Here is a 17018-nt window from a genome sequence, read left to right as displayed (position 1 = left end):
CAAAACAGATACCTAAAACGTGGATATGGTTTTGAAACTGTGGATGGATAGAGACTGGAAGAGTTTTATCATTGCCTTGAAGAGATTGTTGGTGGTGGAATTATGGATGTCAGAGATTATTCTGGGGCTTCCACCCAGAATCCAGAGAGTGTGGCCAGTCAATACCTAGAGTCTGGAGGGCAGGGCCGTTGTGTAAATGGTATCAGAGAACAGAGGATTATTTTCAATGCTTGAGGGCTAGTGTAATGTGTTCTGCTGACTTGCTTGGTGCCTGTTACCCCTTCTTTCCCTCCAGTTTCTCCCATTTGTAATGGAAATGTCTAGCTTATTCCTGTTCCACCATTGTACTTTGAAAGCAGATAACTTGTATCCTAGATTTCACAGATGAAGAGGAATTTTTGGAGTTTTGGACTTGGAGTTGATTTAAAACTTTGCTGTGATACGATGGGGTGAATGTTTTACATGTGACAAGGACATGAATTTTGGGGGGCCAAGGGTGGAATGTCATGGATTGAATTGTGTCCCCGCAAAATATCTGTCAACTTGGCTAGGCTGTGATTCTCAATGTTATGTGATTATCCAGCATTTTGTCAACTGATACGATTTTGCTATATGTTGTAAATACTATCTCTATGATGTTGATGAGATGGAATTAATAGCAGTTATGTTGATAAGACAAGACTCAATCTACAGGATCGGGTTGTGTCTTGAGCCAATCTCTTTTGAGATATAAAAGAGAGAAGTAAGCAGAGAGACAAGGGAACGTTATACCACCAAGAAAGTAGTGCCAGGAGCAGAACGTGTCCTTTGGACCTGGGGTCCCTATACTGAGAATCTCCTAGTCCAGGGGAAGATTGATGAGAAGTACCTTTCTCCAGAGCTGACAGAGAGAGAAAGCCCTCCCCTGGAGCTGACACCCTGAGTTTGGACTTCTAGCCTCCTAGACTGTGAGAGAATAAATTCCTGTTTGTTAAAGTCATCCACTTGTGGTATTTCTGTTATAGCAGCAGTAGATAACTAAGACAAGTTCCTGGCACAGATTAGAAATCCAGAGTATGTAGGCATCTATTTCTCTTCCTTTCATTCTTCTCAAAAACTGGGATTGAATAGAGACACTGCCAGTGATATCAAAATATATAAAAGGATTTCTGATGAGAATGTTAGAGAAAGGTTGCAGTAAAATTGTGCTCTTTCTAACCTAAGCTCCATGAAACCAACACAATGTCAATATGCCTTATTACATATAAATTTATTTGTATGTGCACACATGCATGTATATGCGGTGTCTGTATGGTATGTGTGTTAGTGTGTGTGCACACATGTATGGTGTTTATGTGTGAGTGAGCATGTGTGTGTGTAAGTGTGTGTGTGGGTGTGCAGAAACAGAGCTAGGAGAAGAATAGATTGCAGAAGATGTTTGATGGTAACCCTTATTCAGTATATTGTAGCTCATGGTATATAAAATAAAGCCCGTTTATGATGTTGGTCTTATCTTCTAATTAAAATCATAGGCATGAAGCTTCTTTATACCTACATAAAATAAGCAGTTTAATTTCTGTGCACCAGGGGAAAAATGATTTCATTGCCTGTTATGTAGCCCATTGGTACAGGATGTGAAAGCAAGCAAGGTCGGTTATGAAAGCCTCATTCTTACGCAGTGTATTTGTCCTCTCAAACCCTACAAGGGGCATGGGTGCATGCTCTGAGGCTTTCTCAAGGGCACAGGGGCTCCATTTGTCCGTTACCCTGCCCGTTCACAGTACCATTGGACGAGGAAGTTATTCTGTTTCTGAATAACCCATCTTTCCTCTGGATTATTCCCCCATGAATGTAAAAAGACTATTACACCAGATCAATTTTTTAAAAATTTTGCTGATAAACAGTAATAACATATTTCATTGAAGCCAAAGCAAATATTTGAGGGAAAAAAAATGCAAGCTTTTCTTAGAAGCAGTGAAGAAATGAAAGAGAGAAAGAACTATGAATCTTAGCAGTTAAAAGACCTAAATTTATTTCAAAGCTTACTTTATAGTACTCATATATGCTGTGGGTAACATTTTTTAAAACCCTACTGTTCGATAGCTTTATTTTACAATATCTGGAAATCTTTTTTGGCTTTAATTTTGTATTTGGGGCCGCATGGTTCCGACCTCATGATAGAAACAGCCTCAACAATTGGTGGCAGTATACCAATGACAGGAAAAAAAAAATCTAGAGGAAATAAACTCGTTTGTTTATTCATTCATTTAGGAGACTTCAGAAACTCAAAGAAGTTGGCTAGCATTGGGTAAAAAGTCCAAAAAAGCTGTGCTGATGATGAAGCCAAAGACATGACAGGATTTTGGCAGGCTGTTTTAGGGGTTAGGAATGTATTTAGGGAATGTATAGGAAGATCAATGAATGTCAGAATAAGATTTGTATTATTGCTCTGGCCACCAGCTATGAAGTGGATTGGAGGGGACAAGGCTAAAGAAGTGAGGGTGTCTAGGAATGTCTTAAAGGAATCCAGTAGGATTGAGATGTTGTAGACTAAGGCAATCACAATAGAGAGGGAGAGAATGGGTTCAATTTTAGAGTAAATTAGGAGTTAAAATACAAAGAGCTCTGACACAAATTGATTTTAGGGGGTGAGTGAGAAAATGGAGTCAAGAATGAATCCCAGGCTTTTGACTTCACATGAATGGTTGGTGGAAACACTCACAGATCCAGGAAACGTTAGGGAAGGAATAGAGCCAGAATTAGGAACCCCTGGGACATCTTGAGTTTGAGGTATCTATGAGATTACAAATGGAGTTACCTGTGAGGTATGTCCTTGGAAACACTATGGGGCAGTTCTACTCTGTCCTATAGGGTCCCTATGAGTAGGAATTGACTTGATGGCAATGGTTTTTTTTTTTTTTTTTTAATGAGGTATGTGTTTTCAGGTCTGAAACTGAGAGGCGAAGACCTCAGTTGGAGAACTAATTTATGAGTTGTCTTCAAAATTATGATAATTGAGAAAAATGGGAGTGGAAAAGGTCACTGAGGAGCAGCGTGTTGAGTGAGAAAAGAAGAAGATTAAAACAGAGGGTTGAGGGATGGCCATATTTTAAAGGTTAATCGGAGAAAGTTGAGCATCCAGAGAAGAGAAGGAAAATCAAGAGTGTGGTCTTATGGAAGCCCCTGGAATAGAATGCTAAGGAGGATGGAATTATTAGTGGTATCAAAGATTCCTAAGAGGTCAGCTAAGGTAAAGGCCTAAGTCTCTAAATGTTCATTGGATTTAAATACCAGGAAGTCAATTATATCTTTAGTGAGATGGATGCCATTGGGGTACTGTGGATGAAAGCCAGCTTGCAGTGGTTGGAGAGGGCTTTTAAGTGCTGAAAGGCAACTAGTAATCATAGCTGTTGCTTGTCAACAGCATATTATTATGCCAAGTGCTCAAAACCATTTCAGGTATTATCAAAATGAAGTCATTGTTGAGAAAATTGAGACCTCTAAAACTTAATTAACTTTTCCAAGGTGACACAATATGAATGGAGAAGTGTTGAGATTTGAAGTTGTTCCTTCTGATGCCAAAATCTTTTCACTAGACCATTCTGTCCGTTTGGTTTAGGAATGACAGACTTTCTTGGGCAGCAATATTTAGAGCTATGTGGTTTGGATAATATTAGAACAAAGGATCATAAAAACACTTAAATCAATAAAACAATTCAGAAAGAGAAAGCAAACAGTGGGATAATGGGGATCCTTCTGATGATTAAAGAGCAATTTTGTGATGAAGAAGGACTTAAAGAGAATTGAGAGAGAGAAAGAGAGGACCTTCCCAAGGTCAGGGACACAGGACTGTAAGACTATGCTTTCAGTACTTAAAAGATGTACATCAAAAATGAAGCCTCCTTTTGTATGCAGACCTAGCCCTGCACATTCTTTCAGCTCAATTCATCAATGAAGGACTAAATCAGGAAGAAAAGATAATACCAATATTTCATGTAGAGGCCCAGATGCCCCTTTATGTGCTTTGATATACAAGTACAGATGACTTTATATTTATGCTTTAATTTCTTATGTTTACTGTCTCCCACTAACTCTCTCTTCATTTCCTCATTTTTTTCAGATCATGCTTCTTAGTGACCCTGAAATGGAAAGCAGCATATTGATCAGCTCAGACGAAGGGGCAACCTATCAAAAGTATCGGCTCACCTTCTACATCCAGAGCTTACTTTTTCATCCCAAGCAAGAGGACTGGGTGCTGGCCTACAGCTTGGATCAAAAGGTGAACAGATACTGTTTTCATTCATGTCTTGTCACCTGGGTACCACCTGGTGAAAAGTACTCATTTTCTCAATCCAAATTTTGGGGGGAATTCAGTGACATTCCATCATCTAACCAAGCTGATTTTATCTACAGTGACTCACTTTCCTTTCTACTCTTTCAAATCAAAATATGCAGGAAGGAATCTTTGATTTATTGGCAATGCTTTTTATCATTTCACAATTTGACAATGGTTTTCGCTATAAATTTACTCATTTGAACTTTAAAATAACACTTTGAGGTAAGTGGGACATATGTGATAATACTCATTTCTTAGTGTAGTAAACAAAGGTGCAGAAAGGCAAAGGGACTTGTTTTAACCAACCAGCTAGTAGCTGGAGGAGCCAGAGCTTGGGTCCATGTTGTCAAATTCCACCACACCATCTTTGGTTTGATAAAATTTGAATATACCATTTGTCTTAGTTATCGAGTGGGCTATAACAGAAATACCACAAGTGGATGGCTTTAACAAATAGAAATTTATTCTCTCACAGTTTAGAAGGTTAGAAACTGAATTCAGGATGCCAGATCCAGGGGAAGGCTTTCTCTGTCGATTCTGGGGGGAGGGTCCTTGTCATCAATCTTCCCTTGGTCTAGGAGCATCTCAGCACAGGGACCCTGGGTCCAAAGGATGCACACTGCTCATGGCTCTGTTTTCTTGGTGGTAGGAGGTTCCCCTGTCTCTCTGCTTGCTTCTCTCTTTTGTATCTCCAAAGAGATTGACTCAAGAGAAAACCTAATTTTGGAGATTAAGTCTGCCTCATTAACTTTACTTGTGCCTCATTAACATCATAAAGGTAGGATTTATAACACATAGGAAAATCACATCAGATGACAAAATGGTGGACAATCATGTGATACTGGGAATCAGCCCAGCCAAGTTTACACACATTTTTGGGGAATACAATTCAGTCCAATGACATCATCGTTCTAAGTTTTAGCAATGGAAGAGAAACCTCAAACAAATGTATTTTTCTTTTTTTAAAATACTTTAAAGATATTATATCCCATAATACCTCCTCTTTGAGCTCCAGATCCATATATCCAGCTGTGTACTTGACATTGTCTCTGGCCTGCCTGAGAAGCCTCTCAGCATATGCCAAAAATGAACTCCTGATCTTCACCCAACAAAGCTGCTTCTCTTCCGGTATTCTCTAATTCTGTCCATCTACTTAAAAACGTCAGATGCCTAAGGTGTATCTTTAATACTTCCTTGTTCCTAACCCGCCATCTGTAATCCAGCAACAGGTTTTGTCTAACCTACCCCTAAACATCTCTTGACTCACCTCACTTCCGTTAAGGAGCCCTGGTGGCAGAGTGGTTAAGCGCTCAGCTGCTAACCGAAAGGCTGGCGGTTCAAATCCACCAGCTGCTCTGCAGGAGAAAGATGTGGCAGTCTGCTTCTGTAAAGATTTACAGCTTTGAAAATCCTGTAGGGCAGTTCTTCTCTGTCCTATTGTAGGGTCTCTATGACTCAAGAACAATGGATCTTTTTATTACCACCATCACTCAAACAGGTTACAGTTGTCATCTAGACTACTGCCACAGCCTCTTTCAGTGTGTTCTCCATACTGTAATCGGAATGATCTTTTCTCAAATGTAGGTCTTATGATTCCATGACTTTGCTTAAACCCATTCAGTATCTTCATTGTTCATAGAATAAAGACTGAAGTCTCCAACAGGGTCTACCAGCCCCTTTCTGGTCTGATTCCTTCTTCTCTCTCCTTACCTATGGATAGCATTTCCTCTTAAATGGTCTTCTTTCAGATCCTCACTGTAGCTGCCTGTTCCCTGCTCCTTGTCCTGTGCTTGGAATTCTCTTCCTCCTCTTCTCCAGTAAGTATAAGCCTTGCATTGTCTAACCTCAGATTGAGCATCACTTTGTCAGGGTGCCTCTCCTGACTTCCTGACAAGGTGAAATGCCCCTCGATGTTCTCTCTCATAGTATTGTGTTCCTCTCCTTCCGAGCACTGGTCACGGTTGAGATTTTACATTGATTTGACTGATTTTGGATTATCCACATCCCTTGGTAGATTACAAGCCCAGTAAGGCAGAACTATGTCTTGTTTTCCTTACTGTTCTAGCACAGTCCCTATCAAAGAACTGCTATTTAGTGCTCAGGAAATACATGTTAAATCAATGAATTCGTTGATAAATCTATAACACTATAGTAATGAACCCCTCATCGCTGATCAACTTATACTTAAACAAAGGGACTTTAGATTATTCTTTGTATTTCCTGCCATCTCCTGAAACTTAGTACAATGCTTGATGCCAAACTATTCTGTAATAATATGGGATCAATCAAGGAAAAGTAATTGATAATTACCAGCACTGTCTCACATAGAGATATCCGGAGAATAACCTCGGCTGAAATAGCTTCCTCTCTCTGCTTCTCTCTTAAACCCTGAAAGAGTTGCTCCTCAGTATATATATTTCAGTGTGTGATTGAGTGTGATTGTGGGTGTGTAGGAGTGTGTGTGTAGTTGTATGCATGTGTGTGCGTGATGTGTCAGCACCTTTAAACAATAATTTCAACATAACCTTTATATCTCTCATTAACAGAGTCTCATGGTGGGCGCCAGGTACTTAATGCAATCCCCTGAGGACACCCACATGATATTTGCAGAGCCAAAGCCATTGCAAATACATTTCTTTCATGGCATGGAATGGATATTGTATGAAAGACTTAGACAAAGGTCAGATAGTGATTTTAGATGCTTCGTAAAGTCAGAAATTTGGAAGCTATATTGAAAAAGGAAAATTATGTGAATGTTGTTAAGTGGTTGGGTGATAATTTATTTAGATGGAGCTCAGAACTTTAAACCATGTTCTTATTTACAGAGACAAGCTAAGTTAGAAGCAACAGGCATCTCATATCAATAGATTGGTAAACCAAATGCAATGTGCCTTCTGTATATCTAGAAGTAGTATCCCATTCCTCCATCTCTTTTCCACACACTGAGAACATCTGGGGGCATTGCTTATGAAATGACCTTGTGGGTATAATACATTCAGAATACTTTCAGATTTGGTGGCTGCTCTTTCACTTAGCAGAAGTGTTTGGAAATGTGGCAGTGGGTGTTGATGGACTTCCCTAATCATGCTGCCCATTTCTGGATGTATTGTTCTTTAGGTATTCGTTCTTGTTGATGTCTTTGACTGAAGTGGCTGAAAGTTCTTCAGACCCATAAAGTTTCTAACTGGTAATCTGCCATTCTTCTTTTAAATAAATGGAGTGAGGAGGCAGATGGTGCCCTTGGCAACATTTGCAGAGATAGCATGAAATACCTAGCACCAGTCATCCAGGTTGCAGAAGAATTTTTCTTTATTTAGGGGTAATTTAGAGGTTTAGAGTGAGAGAAAGTGATGCTCGCAGCGGCAGCAGAAGATACAAGTGTAGTTGAGATTGATATACAGATATGCTGTTTTAGACTGGAGCCTTTTCTGGTGTGCATGCATTGAGGCAGCTGTTTACATCGAGAGAAAATGAAAAGTGCTGGTGTTAAGGCAACTGCAGCAGCAGAGGGAGATGTTTGTGGTGAGGAGTGGATCGATGTTTCCATTAGCGTGCCTTTGATGAAATGCGCTAGCAATCTCTTTAGAATTGGTAAGGCTAGCTCTTATGTTGTGTGTATTACAAAAGACCTAATTGAATGATACTTTAAAGGGACAATATCCAATTGTTTTACCCTCCAAACTGCTATCCCAGAGTTGCAAGAGGCTTAGTAGTAGATCTCACTTGGTAAAGGCATTGCTTGAAAATGAAGGAAATACCTCCTGGATAAAAAAAAATTGTATCTAGAAATTGGGAGATAATGTTATGTTAGTTAAGATGCTGGATGGTGGATTATGAGTTAGCTGGGAAACACGACTTCCTTATAATGGTCAAGGCCAGATTAAGAAAGATTATCCAAATCTAAAGCTGCAAGGGTTGGTGGGTGAGTGGTGGTGGAGGGATTCACATTGCACTTGACTCTGTTGGAAGGCCATGCTTCTTGAATCCTGGTGTGTCCCAATCTACTGCAGTCTTTTCTTTTTATGCTCAGGTGGCCTTGGGCTTTGACTACTTCCTTCCATCCTGGCCATGCCATGAGCTTCATATTCCTGCTGATTCCTGTATTAGCTCTTCCTCTGCCCTCTAGATTTTCCTGCCATGTTGGATTTTAGTATAAAAGAACCCAGTACTTAGTAAAAACAAGAGCTTCTTTCTTGGGCATAGGTATCTTTGGAGATGTTTTCTAAGGATCTTTGAAATTAAAACACACGCACACACACACAGACACACACACAGAGCAGAAGCAGCGGGTTTTATGGTTGACCAAACTGGAGACGATAAAAGCTATTGCCCTCCAACTTAACTCAGAACCAAAGTTCTAGAACTTTTTGTTTGTTTTTGGATGAGGATAAGGAAGCTTATCCTCCATGGAATAAGAGTAGGAGTTGCTGTAAAGTATCTGTAACAACGCTTGCCATTTTAACTATTTTTAAGTGTACAATTCAGAAACATCAATTACAATCACTATAGTGTGCTACCACCTCCACTATCCATTTCCAAAAGTTTTGCATCGCCTGAACAGAAACCCAGTACTGTTTTACAAAGAACTCCACATCTTCCCCTTCCCTCAGCCTCTGAGAGCCACTAATAAGCTTTTGTCTCGAAGCATTTGCCAATTCTAGATACAGTGAAACCTGTGAGAGCTGAAACTCCATGAGACTGCTTTGTTTTTCCAGTTCTCACAAGTTTTCCACCTTTATCAGGGTGTTGCTTACCACTTTTCAGTCACTTTCTGTTAGTGGAAAATATTCGAGTTTTCTTTCTTTTACAGGTTTCCACTTTACATAGGTTCTGGCTTTCGCAGATTTTATTGTATTTCATTTAAGTAGGATCATACATTTGTACTTCTGTGTCTGACTTATTTCTCTCAGCATAATGTTTTCAAAGTCCATCCATGTTGTAGTATGTATCAGGATTTCATTCCACTTCATTATAAATATATACCAAATTTTGTTTATCCATTCAATAGATTGGAGTAGAAAGCTGGGTGTTTAAACTGCCCTCGTTTTGACAAGAGCTTAGGTGTAGTGTTTTTTTTTCTTAATTACAGTTGGGTTTTTTACACCTTTTGGCTATTGTGAAAAATGCTGCAATGAACATTGGTGTGCAGGAAGCTGCTTGAGTCCTTGCCTTCATGTCTCTTGGTTATATACCTAGGAGTGGAATTGCTGGGTTATATGGTAGTTCTGGAATCGCTGGGTAGTGCTACTGGTTAACATGCTTGGCTGCTAACTGAAAGGTTGGAGTTTTGAATCCACCCAGAGACATTTCGGAAGAAAGGCCTGGAGATGTACTTCTGAAAAAGCAGCCCTTGAAAACCCTGTGGAACACAGTTACATTCTGACACACGTGGGTCGCCATGATTCAGAATGGACACTATAGCAACTCTACAGCAAACATAATTCTATGTTTAACGTTTTGAGGAATCACCAAACAATTTTGATAGCGGCTGCACTATTTTACACTCCCATCAGCAGTGTACCCACCCGCTGCCGTTGAGTTGATTCCAACTTATAGTGACCCTGTAGGACAGAGTAGAACTGCTCCATAGGATTTCCAGGGAGTGACCGGTGGATTGAACTACCGAGGTTTTGGTTAGCCACCAAATGCTTATCTACTGCCTTACCAGGGTTCCAGCAGTGCACAAGGATTCTAATTTCTTCATATCCTCTCCAACACTTGTCAGTTTCTGTTTTTTCTGATAATAGCCACTCTAGTGGGTGCAAGGTCATATCTCATGGTGGCTTTGATTTTCATCTAATGACTGATGAATTTGAGCATCTTTTCTGTAGAACTTCTTCTGAAGGCTGTGTATTTGCCTGTTATTTAAGAGGTAGGATTCCCTTCAGTTCCCATCAGAGTATTTCCTCGCTGATGACTGAAGCAATTTATAGTGTGATATTTTTGGATTACCTGAAGGGCTCAATAATTCTATTAAAACTGAGAATTTATGAAAGATTTTGAGATAGGTTTTTGAAGACAGTGTAGTCCTCTAAATACATAGATGCTGTTTCCATTGCTGTAGAAAGCTGGGTGTTTAAACTTCCCTTGCTTTGCCAAGACACTCTGTGTAGTTTTTTTTTTTTTTTGGTGGGCACGTGCTCCTATATTCACAGATGCATAAATTCTGAAATGGGAGTGATTCTACAGAAAGAGGGAAGTGCAAAATAGCTGTCTCACTGCATGAAAAGTGGGATTGCAAAGCTCTCTGTCACCATTTATCTTCTTGACCAAAGGAAACTTTAAAAATACAGCCGGCTTTGGAGAGCAGAGATGAGAGACTCAGTGGGATTTCTGACTCTCTTGTTTTTCAGACACTTCTGGGCTAGACTGGTCTAGAATTGACAATTATTTCAATGTAAAACACTCTTTCTGAAACAATGGTATACCTGATGGAGGACTGTTCATGGGTTGGGGCCAGTGGGGCAGCTATTTTTGTTGACTACCTGCTACTGGCCAAGTTCATGAGTAGCTGACAGATTGACAAGCTGATTAAGAAGCTGATGCAGTTTGAGCACGCTGACTGGCAATGCAGGGGCCAGAAGAAAGGAGATAGTAGTCCTTGCAGGCTTTCTTATTGGACCTGGGACTGCCCCATCATGAGAAGGGCGCTGGTGAATTAGCTTGTGTTTGGTGTTTGGAGGGCCTGAAAATTGAAAAGAAAGTTTAAAACTGTTTTTCTGGAATGCTGGATACAAATGAAGCTGTACCTTTCATTTATACTCTCACTTTAAATCCTCAGATTAGACATGTAATTGTATTCAGAGCCTCCAGGATTAGCAGGTTAGGATAACTTTCCTCTGTAGCCATTGGCAGCAACAGGCTTAGTGTCTCCCTTCCCAGTAGGGATAAAGCTGTTGGGGATTAACTAGGGATGACCGTGGTTTTGAAGCTTATCCTCCATGGAATAAGAGTAGGGCTGAAGGGCTCTTTTTAAGAAAAATATTGTATTTTCATTAGGGCCCCCCGTTCTTCTAAAACCACTTGTGTATCTTTTAAGAGAAAATAACCCATAGCCCCGCTTACCAATGGCAAGCAGCCACTGCTCTTCTGGGTATCTCATCAGTACAACGAGTTATGTTACCTCCATTACTATAGAAACATGTGTTTCCATGAGGCTGGTTTTCTGAAGATGAAAACAAAAATATTCGACTGAAAATGGTCCCCCTTTTTTAATTGAGGACATGGAGCAATCACTGGTTTGAGAATGTGTGTGTGTGTGGGGGGGCATAATCAGAGATAGTCTGTGTTTTTCAAATGTTAATATTAATTCATTTGAGTTGGGTTCTGACTGACACAACTAATTGAATGTAAAATAGTAATTTGCATTCAATTGGGTGGTGCCCTAAGCACCTTCATCCATATGAACACTGCTCACCGGAGCACTAGCTCAAAGCATTATGGATATGGTGACCTTTGTCTTACCAAAGGTGTTTTCTCAAGAACATGTCCTAGACTTTCCATTCTCCTCCTCTACCTTCTAGTTTTCCAATTGGGTAACCTGACTTATTTCTGTTAGGGAAAAGAACTTTTGCTAAAATAATTAATGGAGGATGTAGCATATGTATACTTTAGGAAGTATACTTAGACAGACAACAGCCACTTTCCCAAAGCAGTTATGCTCTCATGTAGAAATTCAGCCCTATAGGGTCACTATGAGTTGGAATCGACTCGACGGCACTGGGTTTCTGGGTAGTGGGGCTTTGGAAACCCTGGTAGCATAGTGGTTAAGAGCTATGTCTGCTAACCAAAAGGTCAGCAGTTCGAATCTGCCAGCCACTCCTTGGAAACCGTATGGGGCAGTTCTACTCTGTCCTATAGGGTCACTATGAGTCAAAATCGACTCGACGGCAACGGGTTTGGTTTGGTTTTTGGGAATGGTGCTTTAATGCAGGTGGTGGCTATAGCCCTAGGTTGGCCAAGAGGTGGAGTGATGCAGCCTCATAGCTTTCTCTCTGTTCTCCCACCTTGAAACTTTTTTCTTCAGCTCTGCTTTTGAGCTGTGAAATTCTAGGAATTAATTTTTTTTCTCCTTACAAAAAGTGTACTCTTGTTGGATATAACCTCAATATATATTACTTACAACTCAGTGATAGATATAGGTTTTCTTATTTAGAAGGTATCCACTATAAATAGATGTTTGGGAAGTGATTTATTCTGGTTGTTTTTCGGATGAATTTTGCAACTCCATCCCAAAATTGAATTAGTATTTTGTTATTTGATTTGACAGCTGTAATGGAAACAAATACTTCTGGACTCAAGGGGTATAGTAGGCGTATCCAGTGTGTTGAGGCTTGTGCCTAGTAACTCTTACTTCACACCCTCTGCCCAACCTGGTACCTGACTCAGAGTGAGACATACAGTGCTCTTTGGAAAATGGAGATACATGTCCTTAAGTATCTCCTGTGTGCCAGGCCCTGTTGGATGTTTTTATATACATCATTACATTGACTACTCAAAGGAATTGGCAAGGTAGTTATGACTTTTTTCCAAGGTACAGGGGAGCATACGACTCTTGAAGGTGATGCTGTTTGTTCAAGGTCACACAGTCAGCAGGAGCCTGACCCACTCTCTATCCCAGGTTCAAATATGTATTATGCTTTAAATGAAAGCCATGGCCACAGCTGGCGCTCCCTAGTAGACAGACAGTGTTTCAGCGAGGACTTTCTATCACTTCCAGTGAGTGTCCAGGGCTTTGGGGCAGAATTCCACATGGGCCCTGAACTCGAACCAAAGAGAGCACTGTAGTAGTGAGGCCACAAAACCAGCCACGTGGAGACCGAACCTTCCAATGAATCCAGCAGTTCTCCTGGCACGTCCCTCAGCTGATGGCACTTTCCTGGGAGGGACTTTGAGAAGAAACACCATCAAAGTGCTTACTGATGAAAAGACATACAATTAATTCTGCCTCAGGCACATAATAAATGACAACAAGGCAGTTTTGTTTTGTTGAGGTTTTGTCCAGCTTTGCTCGCTTTCCCCATTTATTTGTTCAAACCTTCGGGTAAATATATAGGTGAAGCCAAAGTTTTTGTCATTTATATAGGTAATACTATGATCTGAAGTTTTTTAAGGAAGCTTAAGGAGACAGCATCTTTAATATGGTAATGCAGATAGAAGTTGAAATCATTTAACTTCATTTACAAATCATGAATATGTATCATGGTTTGAACGAAACGAAGGACTAAAACAGATACAGTGTTTGTTCAATTTGCTAAAGAGAAGACAATTTGTCAAGATTTTTTCCCCCAAACTCAAGCAATATGCAAATGTAGGGAAATCAGACCCCCATGTTAATTCTATGGCATGATGAATATTTTTATAATCCTAATTAGTACCAGTCATTTAGTCTAGCAATTTCCCCCAATCTAGCCAATTTGAAATTAAAATAGATGCCTTGATTACAAAACTCATTAGCAAAGAAGCACCCTTCTCACTAACCAGTTCATTTAAAATGCACAAGCTGAATGAAGTGTGGAACACTTGTGTTGGCAATTGGCATAAGTGAAGTGAGTCTTAATTGGAAGCATTGTGAACTATTTGTATTGCTGCGTGTTTCATTGCAGTATAATACATCATTCATTAAATGTAACAAAAGCAACTTTTAAATGGCTTAATTAAGCGGAGTCGGTGCACTTGGTAATTTTTATAAAGTCGAATGTCACAATTGTTTGCATTTGAAGTACTGTTGGGTATTAATGTCAGGAAGAGTAAGTCTGACTCTGCATTTATCACTCCGATTATGCAGCGATTGGCAGGTTTACTGTGAGAGGAGAAAATGAAATTGTAGGACATTGACTTCCTACTAAAAAGTACCCGCATGCATATTGCCTGCGTGAATTTGGACATGGATACTCCAGAACTGGCTGATTTATGGCTGGGGATGGCGGAGAGGGGCCTGGCTGGGGACTAGGCACAGAATGGAAGGAGAAAGTAATAGTGAGAATTTTCTGGGAATTTCTTTTTTTTAAATTAAGGGAGGAAGGAGTAGGTGGAGAGAAAAGCTATCCAGTATATTTTTATCTGCTCAAAAGAGCAATAGCGATGTGTAACAGCGCAGAGTGATGTTCTGTCTACGCAAAATGTGGTGGGAGTGGAGTGGGGGAGGAGGGAGAAATTGGCTCTGGACCAGGGAAATGCTGCAAATACGGACTCTACACAACTCCCACCCTTGGGCCACATAGCAAGGAGCTCAAGGCTGGTTTTTCAAGGGGAGAGGCCACAGGCCTTTTGCCATTGAGTTGATTCTGACTCATAGCAGCCCTACAGGACAGGGTAGAACTGTGCCAAGGCTATAAATCTTTATGGAAACAGACTGCCACATCATTTTCCTGCAAAGTGACTGGCAGATTTGAACCGCTGACCTTTTGGTTCTCTGCTAGTACTTAACTGCTATGCCATTAGGGCTCCTAGAGGCCACAGAATGGGTTGCAATAGTAGCAGTTCTGTGGTCATTAACTATAAAGGAAGAATCACCTGGGTATTTTGTTAAGCTATAGATTCTGATTCAGTATATCTGGGGTGAATATGTAAATGCTCAGCAGGGGGTCAAACCAGAATGAACCAGTTTGAAGGCCTGCTTTCTCCAAAGCCTCAGGACTTTGTACACCAAGCTAGAAGTACCAAGGAATTAACATCTCCTGGGAATGACACTCAACCAATGACCAACAGACTTCAGTGTATAGATACACCAGCTCCCTCGTGTCTCATGTGGGATAGCTCTGAGGCATGTATTTTATACTCTTCGGGCATAATTCCCCAATGGGCTTAAGACCTCATTGCTCACAATGTAGCTGGCTTTGTAAAATACCATGTATTGACTACTTTCCATTTCCTGGGTAGTTTCTATGCTCCTACACTGATGCTTTATTTTATTTCCTACATAATTACTTGTGCTCCTATCCTTATCTCAGGCTCTGCTTCTGCATGCCCTCAAACTAACTAGCCAGCTCTGCCAGGCGTTTTGTGATTTTGGTGGTAGTATCTGAAGATTTGCAGAGTCAAGGTCAGGGATCACAGCACGTACGTTTCTACTCAGAAAGTCCCCTTTGATGTTCCTGTGTTCCCAGTCTCCTCAACCATGCACCCCTGTAGCTCTCGTCACTGTGGTAGGCTGAATAACAACCCTCCCCCACCCCACGGTGCCCACGTTCTGATCCCTGTAACCTGTGTTTACGTTATGTTATGTGACAAAACGGACTTTGCAGATGTGATGAAATTAAAGATCTTGAGATGGGGAGATTATCCTGGGTTATCTGAGTGGACTGAATGTATCACAAGGTTCCTTATAGAGGGAGACAGGAGAGTAAAGGTCAAAAAAAGGAGATGTGACAACAGAAGCAGAGGTTGAAGTAATGCACGTGGAAGATGGGGCCACAAGCCAAAGAATGCTTTAAAGTGTCTCCTACTGCCATCGAGTCGATTCCGACTCATGGCAACTGTATAGGACAAAGTAGCCCCACAGGGTTCCCAAGGCTGTAAATCTTTACAGAAGCAGATGGCCATATCTTTCTCCCACAGAGCGACTGGTAGGTTCAAACTGCAGACCTCTTGGTTTATAGCCAAGCACTTTAACCGCTGTACTACCAGGGCTCCTTGGAAGGCATCTAGAAGCTGGAAAAGGCAAGGAAACTATTCTCTCCTGGAGCCTCCAGAAGGAATGCAGGCCCACTGACACCTTGGTTTTAACCTCATAAAACTCACTTTGGACTTATGACCTCCAAATCTGTAAGGTAATAAATTTGTGTTGTTTTAAGCCTCATAATTTGTTACAGCAGCAATCAGAAACTAATATATTCAGTGACCCTTCTCCTGGCCTCAGTGGATTCTCCAAAGAAAGCATAGTTCTCCCCCTGTCTCATAGAATTTGCACCTACTTCCTGGAGGCATGGGCATCTACAGTCCCAGACACAGGCTATCCGGGTCATACTTTTGACTCTTGTTTACCTTGATCCATGTGGTCTTCAAGTAAGAAAAGTTCCTCCTGACAGGAATTCTGGTGAAAAAATTATTTACCATCTTGTCACATGCGTGTCAAAAATTGCTGAATGATGAAAGTCTTATTGTCCTTGGGGCCTCTACTGGTAAGTGTGAGGAGAGAGCAGAAGTCTCTTTCCTCTATATACCATGAAATGCCCCGAGGCACATGGAAGGGAACCAGCCACCAGGAAGGATTGGTCTTTTCACCAGGGTTCAGTGAGTGTGACATGCCTTGTCTCTACTGGCAAGTGGGGCAAGCTTATTCCTTATATGGAAACTAGATCTGTGTGAGAGGCCCTCTGCATGAGAGGCCCTTAGACTGATCAGGAAGGTTACAATCTGGCCTTTGGCTTTGACTCTGGGCAAGGTTAAGAAATCCTGGAGGCCAGAAGAAAAAATGTGGTGCCCAGGCCATGGAGTCCTTGGGGAAGAGCTTGGAAGGAACAGAATCTGAAGGAAGTCTCAGATGGAAACCTGTTCGTGAGATTCAAGGCTATTTACATGTATAAGATAGTTCCATTGCTTTTGTTGTAGTTCTTTTATTTTTGGTCTCACATTGCTTTTTATTGAACTCTATTTGGAAATGTCAGCAGGACTCAGATGTGCCAGAAATTACAGAAAGAGGTTTGGTTGACCTGAATATGATACAAACCATCTTAAAATTTGTGATTGAAACTTTCACTTA

At 40.8% G+C, this 17018-nt stretch overlaps 1 protein-coding gene across 1 annotated transcript in view; it reads left to right on the top strand.

Annotated features, from left to right (window-relative positions):
- SORCS3 (sortilin related VPS10 domain containing receptor 3) overlaps positions 1-17018 on the top strand; it is a 663735-nt gene that overhangs the window by 366616 nt on the left and 280101 nt on the right. The window contains exon 4 of the mRNA XM_003408955.3: positions 4100-4258. Coding sequence (XP_003409003.3) covers positions 4100-4258 — 159 coding nt within the window. The remainder of the gene's footprint in view (positions 1-4099; positions 4259-17018) is intronic.

The sequence above is a fragment of the Loxodonta africana genome, chromosome 16, assembly GCF_030014295.1.
Source record: "Loxodonta africana isolate mLoxAfr1 chromosome 16, mLoxAfr1.hap2, whole genome shotgun sequence".
In the NCBI taxonomy this organism is placed as follows: Eukaryota; Metazoa; Chordata; class Mammalia; order Proboscidea; family Elephantidae; genus Loxodonta; species Loxodonta africana.
Note: the sequence above shows the minus strand (reverse complement) of the source record. Positions and strands in the feature narration are given on the sequence as shown.